General features: G+C 44.6%; 1 protein-coding gene across 2 annotated transcripts; it reads right to left on the bottom strand.

Annotated features, from left to right (window-relative positions):
• Positions 1-1,586: 1,586 nt before the first annotated feature.
• On the bottom strand, positions 1,587-14,490 carry TVP23C (trans-golgi network vesicle protein 23 homolog C). 2 transcript variants are annotated; one of them, XM_065910001.1, is made up of 7 exons: positions 14,338-14,490; positions 13,547-13,629; positions 12,215-12,359; positions 10,024-10,113; positions 8,749-8,880; positions 7,366-7,494; positions 1,587-5,870 (listed from the first exon to the last, which is right to left on the bottom strand). In XM_065910001.1, the coding sequence occupies exons 1-7, from the start codon at positions 14,347-14,349 to the stop codon at positions 5,835-5,837; spliced, it is 627 nt and encodes a 208-aa protein (XP_065766073.1). In that variant the 5' UTR covers positions 14,350-14,490; the 3' UTR covers positions 1,587-5,834. The 2 variants fall into 2 exon arrangements, with proteins under 2 accessions (XP_065766073.1, XP_065766074.1); XM_065910002.1 differs by lacking the exon at positions 14,338-14,490 and adding an exon at positions 14,108-14,126.
• Positions 14,491-15,148: the final 658 nt, after the last annotated feature.

Genomic DNA, 15,148 nt, shown 5'->3' with positions numbered 1-15,148 from the left:
AGTCGCTCAATCGTGTCCAATTCTCTGCGACCCCCTGGACTGTGTAGCCCACCAGGTTCCTCTGTCCATGGACTTCTTCAGGCAAGAATACTGGAGTGGGTTTCCATTTCCTTCTCCAGGGGAATCTTCCCGACCCAGGGATTGAACCTGAATCTCCTGCATTGCAAGCAGATTCTTTACTGTCTGAGCCAAAGGGGAAGCCCTCACTTTTACTCAAGGCAGCAATGTCCACCTACCTACCTGCTTTTCCAGACTTTACACACCTGAATGACACCACTCTGGCCAATGAGATGTAAGCAGAAGCAAAACCCTACTGTGACTGCTGAGAAAGCTTTTGATTTTCTGATAGAAGAGGACAGACAGGACCAGAACCTCCCTTCTCCTTCCTTGCATATAAACAAATGAGTCATCTTCAGCTGTGACAGTCATCTTGTGACCCTGAGACAATGAGCATGGGGACAAAAACCAGCTTTCTGAGAATTGTTTAGTAAGTGCATCAACACCACCAAGTGCCCACTTTTAGACCTCCTTTGTAGAAAACCACACAAACGTTTTTTCTTTTTTCTGTTAAGCCACTATTATTTATAATATCTAATTATAAATATTTATAATATAATAAGCCACTAGTATTTCTGTTATTTGCAGGTGAATGAATTACTAACAGAGAAAACTAACTTTACCTTTGGACAATTGAAGGAGTTAACAAATGGAGGTTTACACTAAGTCTGTAATTTTACAAACAACTGGGGGAAAAAAAGTGCTCAAACTATATGAGGGGGAGGTGCATACTGTGTCAGTAGTGTCTGACTGTGTGTGACCCTATGGACTGTGGCCCCCCCCACCCCGGCTCCTCTGTCCATGGGACTCTCCAGGCAAGAATGCTGGAGTGGGTTGCCATGACCTCCTCCAGGGACCATGGCAGGCAGGTTCTTTACCACTAGCAGCACCTGAGGGGTTTGAGTTAAATCTTCATTTTTCTTTTTTTCCCCCATTTATTTATATTAGTTGGAGGCTAATTATTTTACAATATTGTAGTGGTTTTTGCCATACATTGATATGAATCAACCAATGGATTTACATGTGTTCCCCATCCTGAACCCCCCCTCCCTCCTCCCTCCCCATCCCATCCCTCTGGGTCATCCTAGTGCACCAGCCCTGAGCACTTGTCTCATGCATCAAACCTGGACTGGTGATCTGTTTCACAATTGATAATATACATGTTTCAAGGCTATTATCTCAGATCATCCCACCCTCACCTTCTCCCACAGAGCCCAAGTCTGTTCTATACATGTGTCTCTTTTTCTGTCCTGCATATAGGGTTAACATTACCACCTTTCTAAATTCCATATATATGCGCTAGTATACTGTATTGTTGTTTTTCTTTCTGGCTTACTTCACTCTGTATAATGGGCTCCAGTTTCATCCCTCATTAGAACTGATTCAAATTTACTCTTTTTAATGGCTGAGTAATATTCCATTGTGTATATGTACCACAGCTTTCTTATCCATTCATCTGCTGATGGGCATCTTCATTTTTCATAGTAGGAAGCCAAAAGCTAATAGAGACAGTTGGTAAGTCAAGAAACACTGAAAAACCAATAAGCATTTTATTCAGTATGAAGGTAAATACCCCCAAATACAAAAACTGCAGCAGCTAAAGATGTCTACTACTTGACAGCAGAACTGAGAGTGGGCAAGACTTGCATTTCTTTGTAGCCCTCTGGTACTATTTGATTTTCTGACCATAGTACTTTAATTATTATTTCTTCATGAATTAAAAGTGGGTAAAGGTTAGATTACACTTTTCCTTGGCACATTTAACTTCTTCAGGAAACAACAGGCTTGCTCTTTTCCTTCTAGAATAACAATAAAAAGGACAGAATGCTTTCTGCTTCTCATAAGAACTTATTATTTTGACTTTATTTTTAATTGAAAATGTATCTGACACATGATTTGAGAACGTGTTCCTCAAAAACCATGCAGACTTTAGCTTCACGTTCCTAGCAGTGGCTTGCAAACAGTGGCTTGGGGGCTCCTCGGAAATTGGTGGTTAGGGCCAAGTGGGTGATGGCCAAACAGCTGTGCTCATTACAGACACTCAGCTTTGACTCAAGACTCAGAAGAGAGAGTCCCACTAGTGTGAACATGATCACACAACAGCAAAAGTTAGCACAGCCAAACTTGACCTGCAAACAAACTGTTTGGCTTCATGTGTTCTCTTTTTCCCTTTTAACATTTAATTTACAAGCATTAAAAGACTAGATTTCATACAAGCATCCAAATTTTCCGTTTCTCTTGAAAAACTGAAAACCCTAGCCACACAGGGACCACATGCCTAAGAGAGCAAGCAATGGCTGGAAATGAGGAGCTTCCGGTTCATTCAGATGCAGGTGGACCCTCGTACTTGAGTTTTCACCTGGTTGACTTCACCTGTCTGGTATGACCAGAACTGGCAACCCTGCACCAAGGGACCAGAATCCAACAGCAAACTGGGACTCAAAAGTTTTCTGAGTATTACTTGTCAGTTGTACACCTGTATTCATCAGAACAGGCTATTGTGTTGTGTTGTTATGGAAACATATTCACCAGATCAAGTGGCTCCACCAGGAGTTTACTCCTCACTCACACCGTTCGTCTGATAGCAGCAGGTGGGAAATTCTGCTGGACAAGCCCCCCAGGGACCTGGCTGGCCGAGGTACGACTTCAAGCACCCCTGGCTGCCTCGGAAGGGAAGAAGATTGGAGAATCCCACATCCGAGGTACCTTGCTCACCCAGAAGTGACAGATCACACCTTCGCTTGCATCACATGGGCCACAACTGACCTCATGGCTTCTGTTAGGTAGGGGGCTGCTGGGAAGCAGAAGAGAACAAAAGGAATAGCAGGGGAACATCACGTGTCTCTACTACATGCAAATGTCAGTAACACGAGGTTTTCACAGTCTCACCTCCCTCTGGCAGTTACAGAGGGAGAATCAAATGAGGTTAATAGACATCAAAGAACTCTGAATGAGCTCTAAAGAGTTTTACTAATTTGATGGATGACAGTATTGACACCTCGGTGGACTTACTGTGCCATAAGCTCTGCACAACATCCAGCTTTCAAAGGTGGGTCAGAGAACAGGTACACAGGGCCTGGGGAGTGCAACACTGCCCCAGCCAATTCACCTGTGCTCAAGGTCGACCAAGCAAGACAAAAGGGAAAGCAATATTTGCACCCCATAGTCTCTTCCAACTAGCTTTCAGTCTTGAAACGATTAAAGCGTATGGGGGGCAGATTTTTACCTTCCGAAGATGGTTGCTATGTCCCCTCTCTGTGAACGCAGGGGGACTTTGTGACTTCTTCAACCAGATAGTGGCAGAAGCGACACTACGTGAATCCCGAGGCTAACCACAGAACGTCACACACTTCTCTGGCTCCCTAGGGAAGCCTGTCCGAGACCCCAGCTGCCAGGCTGTGGAGACGACGCCAGATGAGCCTCCACGGAGAGACAACCCAGAGGCTGCAAATGTAGGTGTTCTAACCAGCAACCTGGCTGCAGTCCAGCTGACAGCCAGCATCAGCTTCCAGACCCAAGAAGACACCCCTAGATGCCTCCTGCCTCCTGGACAGCATGCAAACCTCGGCCTTCAAATCTCTCAGCTGAGCCTAGACTGTGTAGCAGAGAAAAGCTGTCTCTGATGGACTTCACCCTTGGTTTCGGGGTCAATTTTTATGCAACAACAGCATCTGGAAGGGCTGGACTTGTTAGCTTAAATACCTCACAGTGGAAAGAGCAAACATGTGTCTGCTGAACTCCTACATCTCAAATTCCACACTAACAGAAACTGTGGGGGAAGCTAAAAATACAAACTGATAAGAATTCAGTTAGGCTGGAGCAACAGGAAAACAGTAGTAACACTTAAAAAAGACAGAAGTCTGTTTCTCACTTAAAAATTCAGACAGGCACTTCAGGGCTACTGTCCCCACAAGAGGGAACTCAATCTCTACTTCTCTGCTGTTCACAAGAGGAGGCTTCCACCTCACTGACCACAGCAACTATTCAAGCACCATCTGTTCCATGTACATTTCAGCTAACAGGGGTGGAAAGAACAGAGGGGTATGCCATCCTTCTAAGGACACTTCCTGGAAGTGAAACCACGAAAGGGCAAAAAAATCTCGAAAACACTGTCTTTGTTGCCATGTTCTGGCTAGTAAGTGAGAAATGAGTAGAAGGGAAAAACTAACAGTGGGGGATAAACAGCAGTAAACAGCAGGTGCTGCCACGTGCACGATCCGAAATTCACTCTGGTTTAGGATCGCAGCCTCAAATAACAACAGCTGCCTTGAGAACGACACCACTGGGTCTCCTGCTAGACTCCCAACTCAACAGACTGACGTCAGATCTTTCAGGTTCAATAAAAACATGTCTTTACACAGCATTCACTTTACTCACCAGATGAGTATAAATAAAATGGGAAACAAGCACTTACCAAATTAACGACTTAGTAAGTTAATGATTCATAAGAAAGGAAAGGATATTTAGAGACAAGGATTTCCTCAAAAATCAGGCACGTGTCCTGACGGGTCTTCCTGTAATCAGTGGCTTCTTGAACAAGTCCCTCAGTGACCTGAGGTCCCGCTCTGTCACCAATACACTGGTGTCACACAGAACAGGTTTGCCATGAGGATCAACGGAGATCACAAACGTCACAGTGCTTTGTAAACAGTAGAGTTTTATACAAATATAAAGTTATGCACCTTCAAAGCTCTCACTCCAATAAAGACACTCATTCAATTAAACAAAAACATCTTCAAAAAATTTTTAACAATGTATAAATACAGTCAAAAAATAATCCATTGATTAAAACAAAGTTTACAGTACCTGCCAAAGATTACAGACAGAATTCACAGATGCCTACAGTATTTTGCAGATTGTTACATATGTTGTTTTAAGAAATACCGTTAATACAAATGCATGATTTACAATATCCCTATCACAGCAAGACAAAAAAACAGATTCATAAAATAAAACGTCTTTTAGGCATTTACAATGCCAAGTATCGAAATAATTATTCTCACTATGACATAAGAATAATACTCTTTAAGTGGAGAAAGACTTCATCAGGCCGAGGACCAGTGAAGAGCTTCTGGGAGTTTCAAAGTAAAATCTGGCTATTCTCCCCCAAAAATAAATAGAACAGCAGCAATCCCTAGGAATCCCATGAAAATACACTATTAATGTTCCTGTTATGTTAACTGGGTCCTGCAGTACAAGACTCATCAATAAGCCAAATTTTAGAAACTAGTTAACACCAACAGCCCAAGTGTGGTTTTTACCTGCCTGTGAATGCCTAGGATAAGAAGTTTCACTATGAAGTATATATTAAATGTAAAATTAACCATTATTTCTAATGTACACATTAGCCAAAGTGCTCATTCTCACCATGGAAGCAAAAACTTCTAAAATAATCTACAGAAACAGTAGGTAAACACAGAGTTTTGAGATCGACTAAGAACATCCTTCTGTGTTCTATGAACCAAGACGCAAAGGTCTCCATTTACATGGACATGAACACAAACACTTTAACTTAAGACACAGCAATCTCACAAGACTATGGACAGACACCTATGTATACCATAAACCAAATGCTGACAGTGTTTCTAGCCATACCACAACTTCAAGGCCCAGGTGCTAAAAAGAAGACAATATGAAAACTACTTTTCCTTTTTCTTAAAGTAAATTTTTAAATGAAAAAACAAACCCCACACTCCTCTTTGCAATAGCTTCTGAGTTCTGAAGTTTCAGTTGAGACCCCCCCTGGGCGGTTCCCCATGAAAAAAGCACGCAGGCTTTCACTCTCCTGAGGTGGTCTGAGTGTCGCCAGTGGTCTGCAAAAGAGAAACAATTCCTTAATGCCAAAATCGATTTACAAAACAAAGAAAAGCTATTTTACATAAAACACCAGATTCAAAGGACTAGGTATTCGTCAGCAGATGCAGTTACTACATGGCCCAATTATGTTAAAAATTACTGTCACGCTGAAGTAAAGCAGCGAGTCCACCCGGATGTCCAGCAAGCCGTCTCACTGGAGCAGAGCATCACTGGCTGCCATGTAAGTCTACTGACCCTGTCCATGTACGTCAGGCTCAAAGATCAAAATCTGAAGGGAAAAACCTATTGAGCGCACACTTGAAAATTACCATAAGGTGGACTTCACCCAGCCAAAGTATATTGGGACTCTGCCAAAGCCCTCAAGAGGAATCATGGCCCTGCAAGAATCCTTGCTTTCCCCACTTCTCAAGTTTCCTACAAGAGAAACCATACAGGAAAGAGCAACGAATTTCAAGAGAGGAGAGCTGAGTTAAGCCCTCACTTTGAACCACTTAGCCGCTGTATATTTCTGACATGCCACTTGACCTCTCAGGGCCTTAGTCACAAATGTAACCTCTGGACCAGCAACATCAGCACCACCTGGGAACCTGTAAACAAGTAACTGGTGAGACCTGGCCCCAGGTTATCAAGTAAGTAAGAAACTTTGGGGGTGGAACCCGGAGATCTGTGTTCTAACCCTCCAGGCAAGCCTGATGCAGGGCCAAGGTTGAAAACCTCTAACTGTCCCGTGCATCATTACCTGCCCAACCTACTGCACAAACACAAACGTGAGGAGTCACTCACACAAAGACCTAATCAATTTCCTAAAGATTTTACCAGCAACTATTTTTACCTAAGAATACTACTGATCCCACTGAAAACTCTAACCAAAACCTTCACATCCAGAAACTACAGTAATAAAACTTCAGTTCAATTCAGTTCAGCCGCTCAGTCATGTCTGACTCTTTGCAGCCCCGTGAATCACAGCACACCAGGCCTCCCTGTCCATCACCAACTCCCAGAGTTTACTCAAACTTATGTCCATCGAGCTGGTGATGCCATCCAGCCATCTCATCCTCTGTCTTACACGTTCTTAAAAAAATCTGAATACTTTAAAAATAATCTTTAATGATACGGTCTTATGTTTCTAACTTGCTCTTACTATAAACCTTAAAACTGTATAAGATACATTCTTCAAGACTGCCACCAGAAGTAATGGAAAGCAACTGAACTTCAGTTAATTTTTCTTAAAAAAACAAAAAAAAATTATTGTCAATGAACATTTTAACCCTCTGGTTTTAAAATAACTTCAGGACACTGACATTTTTGGAATGTCCTAAAAGCTTCCAAAGACAAAATAAAATAACTTGACTATCATCATTTCATACTTAAATATATCCCTTTAAAAACTTCAAGTATTTCATAGAAATTAAACTCTACAAGAGTTAGAAATCATCACTGCATTAGTCACTGACCACATCAAAATGATCCTCACCTCCAGAGAACACTTACTTGTCTTAAAAACTGCCTCCCAAGGTACGAGGTGGCCATGCTGGTTAGGTTCTTCCTGCTCCCCACTTTGCACCTGATGTAGCCATACAGGTTGGCCCCTTGCAGCACCACGCCCATGATAACCACCGCCTGGGGGAGGGCAACAATCAACGGTTACGGGCCTGACAGTGACTGACCGTTCTCTCTGCTATCAATGAGACACGGAGCCCAGCTCGGGAAAGAGGAGGAGGAGGAAGCTTTGTGAAGGGTGGCAGAGACTCCTCCTGTCTCCCTTCCAGAACAGATTCATCCACCACGAGCTCTGCACTGTTCAACAAGCAGCCATCAACAAGCGTGCTCTGTGTTAGACCCGGGGGTGCAGTGGCGGACCATTCCCTCTCTACTATTTTCCATGGTTCTGTGAGTAGAGATATAAAAGTAATTGAGACCCAGAAGGAGTGCAAGTGTCAATTATTTCCTTAAGAATTCCAAAAGAATAGTCAAGAGAAAGATCAACATGGCCCTAATCCCACATGACTGTTGTCCTTATAAGCAGAGGAGATTAGGACACTGACATGTACAGAGGGAAGACCAAGCAAAGACACATGGAGAAGACGGCCAATAAGCCAGAGACAGAGACCTTCAGAATTGGGAGAACACACAGTTCTGCTGTGTCAGCCCCCAGTCTGTGGTACTTTGTCAGGGCATCCGGAGCAAACAGGTACAGCTGCACCAGGCACCTCAGCATGTGCGCTCCAGCCCTCTCACCTGGAGCTACAACCCTCAAGTAGGCAGACTTACTGCCACGAGGCCACCAGGTTGAGAGGAAGCCCCAACTAGCCGTGTGCAAAATCCATGTGGGAGGCCATGGGACCTCACAGAGAGGAGCCATACCAGTCCCTAGCCACTGTCTGATCAAAAAAACAAAAGATCCCAAGCCAGAACTTCCCAGACAAGCCCCTTCCAACCTCCCGAACCAGAGAAACTGAGAGAGATCGCACAGTGACTGTTGCAGCAGATGACCAGGACAGGTCACCACCAGCATTTTCAGGGAGGACCACCGTTAGTCCCAAACTAAGCTAAGCACATCTGGAGTATGCAGACCACCCACACCTGACAAGGTCATGGGATCATGTGGTAATCACTGCACTGTGATTACCAATGCGGTGATCACTTAGGTGAGCTAAGTAAACACACTGCTGGGCACCTGGAGAACTGGTGAGACGGGGTCTTTCACAGGACTCTGTTTTCTAGCGCTCAGAGGAAAGCAGAGTTGAGAACCCACACTCGGGAAATACAAGATGAAGCTGCCTGTTTGAGACGGGACCCTGATGTTACTGATAAGACGGGTGGTCGCCTATTCCCATTACCCACCGGCCACCTGGGTGGGTCACCGACACTCACCAACCACTTTACTCTGAAAGAGAAGAGGGCACTGAAGGCAAAGACCACCCACAGCACAGGACAGGCAACGAGGCCCAACCAGAAGATCCTTGATTCAGCCTCAGAGACGGTCTTACCCTCTTGAGGGGAGGCCTACAAAACAACACAGATTTAATAACCGAGGTTCTGTGATATTTATTGGCAAAAAGTTAAAACATTTTTAATGAAAAACTCCTTACCCTCAAATTTAAATAAATTAATACAGACAACCCAAGTACCAACTTTGAACCCCTACTCCCTGCCCTGTTCAAACAGTAGATGTGATTTTTATAACTGGTCTTAACATGCTTTGTTTTAAATCGAGAATGTTTCATTTTCAAGGCAAAGTGGACAGTTTGTCATCACGCAACACAGTAAGGGTGTTGGACTTCTAGTCATCCCTCTTGCACTTACACTGGTTATTCATAAGCAACCCTTGAACGACACCTTCATGGTAAGGATTTAAGAAATCAAGGCTATGGTCATCCTGGAGACTCAAAGGTCAAGTCAGGGTCCAGGAGTCAGGACCCTAACAATGACCACGACATCTTAGCAATATCCAGGATTGTAAAAGGTGGTGCGCTGTTCCCCAGGTGGGTTTTATAACATAAAGGTCTAGGGCTCACTGAGCACAACACTGCTTTCAGAGAAGCACCAGTCAGGGCCCTTCCAAGCAGAAGGTGAGAGATTTAACCAGTGCTGTCTTCAAGAATGTTGTCCTCTGCCACCCAAGCTGATTCCACTACAGAGAAGCAGGTTAAAACCCCAAGCAGACCAGCGTCCCCCAGCGCTTCTGAAGGCAAAGCCTGAAGAGCAAACTGCTTCCATCAACTCAGATTTTCTATGCAGTTGCAATCCTTTCTTCCCTGCCCACGAATGGAGGAAGACTGTGGGGGAAAGAGGGAGCCATTGGAGGCAGTTACCCCTGGCACAGCCCATGGAGCCAAGGGGCTCAGAAGAGATCCTGCAGCAGCAGCCCCTAGGGGCCAGCCGCACACATGGCATACACTCCAAGCCCAAGCCCTCTCTCATGATTCTTTCCTGGACACACCATTTTCAGCCTGAGCCAGCCAGAGAAAACAGGGAGTTCAGAAGGCCACCTAGTTTAGTACTGCCCCGCCGAGTGATCTGGGGTAGTTCTTTATGAGTCAATTACGTCTGCATATGTAATTTATCCTTAAATATTCAAATATTATCTACACAAAATGTATTAAATGACATGCAAGAAAACCAAAACACCAAAGGCTGTTTGTTTACCTTTCGGGACTCAAACACCCAATGGCTTTTTCCATCTTCATCAATATGATTCCACCAGCGCAGGCCAACCATTAGTCTACCTGTGACATTCTGGTGAAGATTAATACATATACACACATTTTAAAAATAGCACTGACAGATCTACCTTAACATCCTATCTTAGTGTAACATTTCACAAACAACAAATCATCAGCTTTCCATCCGTAACACCCAGTTAATACCAGTACATACGAGGCCTGGACAAAAAAGTAACTACATTGGCCACGGCAGGCCCAGCAGGACAGAGGTGACAGGGTCGGCACATCCACAAACATCACCCTTCTTTCCCCTCGTTAGCTCTCGTCCTTTCTCTGGTTCCCTGTTTCTAAACCCAACTCTTCAGCCACTGGGACCTACTTTTGGACTGAATACTGCATTCCCCCAAATTCATGTACTGAAAGTCTAGCCCCACAGCATCGCCCAGTGATGGTGTCAGGAGAAAGCCTCAGGGAGGTGACGAGGGTGAGATGAGGTCAGGAGCAGGGAGCCTGTGCAGATGGGATTAGTGTCTCCCTCAGAGGCAGTTTCTACCCTCTCTCTGCTCTCAGCTGTGTGAGAGGTGAGCAGTCTAGAACCTGGAGGAGGGCCCTAGAAGCTGACCATGCTGGCACCCTGTACCTGGATTTCCAGCCTCCAGAATGTGGAAAATAAATCCCTGTTGTTTGTGAGCCACCCAGTATTGTGTAAGCAGTCCATTTAATAGTTTCCCCATTCCTGACTTAATTTCATATCTCAATTATTTGTGTATCTGTAAGTAATCCTGCCACACAAAAAGAGTGACTTTCTTTAAGCTTTAGGTTTTTTTATTTTTTAAAGAGTTCATCAGAAAATATATTATCTGGCCATATTTCTTAAAACTCTAAACCCACAGGGTTCTAATTATTTAATTTTTGGAAACTACCAGGAAGAACTGACTACAAGTCAAAAGGTAGTGTTCTATCTGGCTAGGCAGAACTAACATGAACAACAAAAAGAAACATTCGTCAAAACAAAACTATGACCTGGATACAGTAAACACTTTAGGACATAAAGCAACAAAAGAAATTCAAAGAAATCAAGCCAAAGAAGACTGCACAAAAGTACCTACATGAAACAGATCTCTGTAATCTTTATTCTCTACATTTTGTGGCCTACAGAAACTGGCCACCACCAAGCCAACCACTTCTGATTATCTGTAAGAATCAAAAGATCTAAAACGGCTGGGTTGGTGGGCATGAGTAGACGTGTAACATCTTATTGGTTTTTGAATCAGTAAACACATCTCTGAAATTCCAAAACTAGTTTTTGCATTTTTCCCCCCTGTAATCGAAATTTGAAAATTTCCAAATACACAAAAAGGTTTTACAGTGAATACTCATATGCCTAATCCTGGAGTCTACATTTCCATATTTGACCACAGTGACTTCCTCACATGCCCCTCTATCTATACAACTACCGCTCCACCCACCATAGCCTCTGGGTCTGAGCCATTTCTTACCTTCTCAGTATCCCCTACAATACGGCCATGGCTCCTCAGCCCAGGCACTATCTACACTCAGGACCAGATAATTCTCTGACATGGGGGGCTGTCCCGGCTATGCACGTTAAGATGTCCAGCAGCATCCCTGGCCTCCACCATTATGCCAACAGCACACTTCTCCACCCCGAGGTGTGACAACCAAAAATGTCCTTGGACGGGGACACACAACAAACGCCCGCTGGGGTGGGGGGAATTGGCCCTGGCTAAGAAACACTGTCCTGGAGCACCCATGGGAGCCTTCGCAATGGTGGGGACTCCTTCAGTTATCTGGGGTCAAGCTATCCTGGGGTCGTATCTAGAAATCACACAGGACACAGCCAGAGGTGACCCCTGAAGCAAAACCAATGGTGTGGACCAGAAGCAGTACGTGTGGTCTGTAGCTGCTGGTCCCATTTTTGTTTGTTTCACTTTAAAGCTGATGCAGGTTAACCTAACATACAGACAAGTCAGTAGAGTAGTAACCTACTGTGACATAACGGGCACTTTTACAGAGATGAGGCCTAAGGTAACAAAAAGATAAATTAACCCCAATCGAAAATGCTAAGTGTCTTTTTTTTTTTTTTTTTTTACTGTTTATACGTCATTCAATCTCATCATATTAAACAGTTTTAAAATAAAAACAATCAAACCTACCTTGACTGCCCAAAAGTCACATGACAACAACAAGATAATTGTCACCATACAGGCAATAAAGCTGCTGCTGAACAATTCACAGAGAAGATAGACTATAATTGCACTGACTCGAAAGAATAAATGGAAAAATGATGCCACTGGGTGTCTGAAAACCAAAACATAACAAAAGAAATGCAATTACATTTTACGACAGATACTGCAGATGTAGATGAAAATGTTTCAGCCACAGAACCATGCAGAGTCTTGTCAAAATAAAAGGTGACTTGAGGAAGAAGCAAACCGAGTACCTCTCTTTTTTCCTAAGTCCCATTATTTGACTAGGCCCTGCTGTCACAGAAAATACACTATATAAACATGACTTTACACCTCACTGACTATAAACTTTCACAAGATACATAACAAGAAACCTTACCAAGGTTGGAGAAATAAGGGACACTATACTCTTAGGACTGACTCCTATTTTCATCTGTCTAAAAAGCACGCCCTCAGAATTCCCAGGCCCTCAGAAATCAGGCATTAAGACAAAATACCCATCAGGCAGAGTTGGTGTTTTATTAACAGCATCACTGAGATATAACCATATGCCATACAATTCACCTGTTGAAAGGGTATAATTCAGTGATTTCTGGTATATTCACAGAATTGTGCAACTATCACACAATCAATTTTAGAACTTTTTCATGATGTTCCCCCCCTAAAAAGAAATCCTATACCTGTGGGCAGTCACGCCCCCATTTACCCCAATCTCATCCCTTCTCCAGCCCTCGGTAACCACTAAGGTACTTTCTGTCCCTGTGGATTTGCCTGTTCTGGACATTCCACATAAATGAAATCATATAAAATGTGGTCTTCTGCACTGGTATCTCTCACTTGGCATAATGTTTTCGGTTCAGGTAGAGGTTGATTTCATTAAGTGAATTTCTTTAGAGAGCACTAAGTTTGGAATTGACATTTGTTTGGCTTGATGCTTTCATATTAATTGATACAAAAGATACAGTACTGAAATTTTCACAATAAACCCAAAATGTAATGTATCTTTAGAAACTATCTAAAAAAACCTGTGTGTCCTTGGTACAAAAGTCAGAATTAAAAACACCAGTGTTCAAATAATTGGCTTTGCAGATTTGGAAACAGTACTGAGTAAAATTCCATGTTAATTATTCCCAGAGAAAACGTGAGATGTCATCTCATCTCAGACTGAAAAGCAAACTGGCAGTACACAATCTTCACCAGCACTCTCACAACCACTCTGCCCGGAAACCCACTGCTGGCACCAGTCAACAGAAAAACAGCGCCAGAGGCTAACCCATCCCTTACAACTTATCCTCATACCTGATTTTGGATTTTCTCGATCTGTTAGTTGTCTCCTCTTCTGCGTCAAACAGTGAAACATCTTCAGTGTCGTCATTACTGTCCTGATAGGAAAAGTAAACACTCATGAAGCAAAACAAAATTCCGTCCTTCATGCCCACTCCATGCAAGGCAGCAAGGTAGTCAACACGGAAGACAATGGAAAGACACGGTCACAGCCACCTGGAACTCACAGCCCAGGTCTCTGCTGTCACATCACCCTGGCTTTGTTATCACTATGTGAAAACACCTTTAGTCTTGTAACTTATCCTGTCTCCGCGCCCCGGCCCTGGTCCGGCCCCCAACCCCGCACGGTCCATTTCACTCTCCCATTCAAAGCAGGAAACATTCCGCGTTGTTCGCAGCTCCTTCCCAGGGCTTAGGACGGTGCCTGGACCACAGTAACTCCTCAGTACGAAAACAACACCTACGATAACCTGAGTAAAAGTGTAATCTTTCCGAAAACAGGAAGATATAAACGTAAGGGCTGTAATTAGCCCTGAAGGCAGATGTGGTCACGGGAGTGGACCAAGCGTCCATCACCTCCAACGCTGCTTCGACGACATAAACTTCACTGCTAGGCCGGGGGGAGGGGTGCGGAGGGGAGCAACTCCTCTAATTCCACCTCCAGGGCGACGACCCCCTCCCCTCGCCCGTCCACACTCGGCGTCGTCGCTACCGCCCCCTTCAAACCCGGCAGGCCGGGCCCCCCCAGGCCCTCACCCGGCAGGCCCAGCTGCCGCCGCCCTCTCCCAGCGCCCACAGCCCCTTACCTGCTGCAACATGACGGCTCCGCGCCAACCCCACTTCCGGGAGCCACGTCAGCGCCGCAGCCGCGGGGAGGGACCGACCCGACGCAGAAAACACTCCACCAGCCAGGAAGAGCCGAAGTTAACAGCGGAAACCCGGCCCCACTTCCGCATCCGGGCTCTCGAGGGAGGAGTGAGTGGGGTGGGGCGAGCGTGGGGACGGAGCGACTCGGGGTGGGCGGGGCTAGCGAGTGGGCGGGGACTCGCCGACTGGTCCAAGCAGGAGCTGAAATTAACCGTGCAGCCTAACCGGGAAAGCTTCATGGTTTATCACATGGAGATGTTGTTTGTACTTACAGGGTGTCCTTCCCATCAGTGTGGATGGCCTCAGGGCAGGTATGGGGGTGAGGGGTGATTATTCCATAGTTTTCGTTTGAGTGTTCTACGATGATGTGTACAGCATTGCTTTTGTACTTTAAATGGTGGAAACAATAGAAAAAACAAATGTGCACTTACCAATTATCTAACTGACCCCTGTGTTCCTTCCCTTCCTCGGGAAGGTGATGAAAGGGTGTCCCTACAAGGTGGGTACCTACTCAATAGGAGATGTTATTACTGTTTTAAATTTAGCGGCTAAGGATGTGGTCTTGCTCCTTGAAGGAGCTGAGTTCAGGGACATTGTGTCTTCTCTGAAACTGGGATAGTAACAATGTTCTATCTGCTAGGCCTGTGTGAAACTGCTCTTGGAAGACTCCTGGAATAATGTGTAGAGGCACGTTTCCTTAATTGAGGGGATTCTTTCCATACAAATCACAATTTTGTACAGCTATTGGCC

The sequence above is a fragment of the Muntiacus reevesi genome, chromosome 18 (genome assembly GCF_963930625.1).
Source record: "Muntiacus reevesi chromosome 18, mMunRee1.1, whole genome shotgun sequence".
In the NCBI taxonomy this organism is placed as follows: Eukaryota; Metazoa; Chordata; class Mammalia; order Artiodactyla; family Cervidae; genus Muntiacus; species Muntiacus reevesi.
This window is presented reverse-complemented; position numbering and strand designations above follow the sequence as displayed.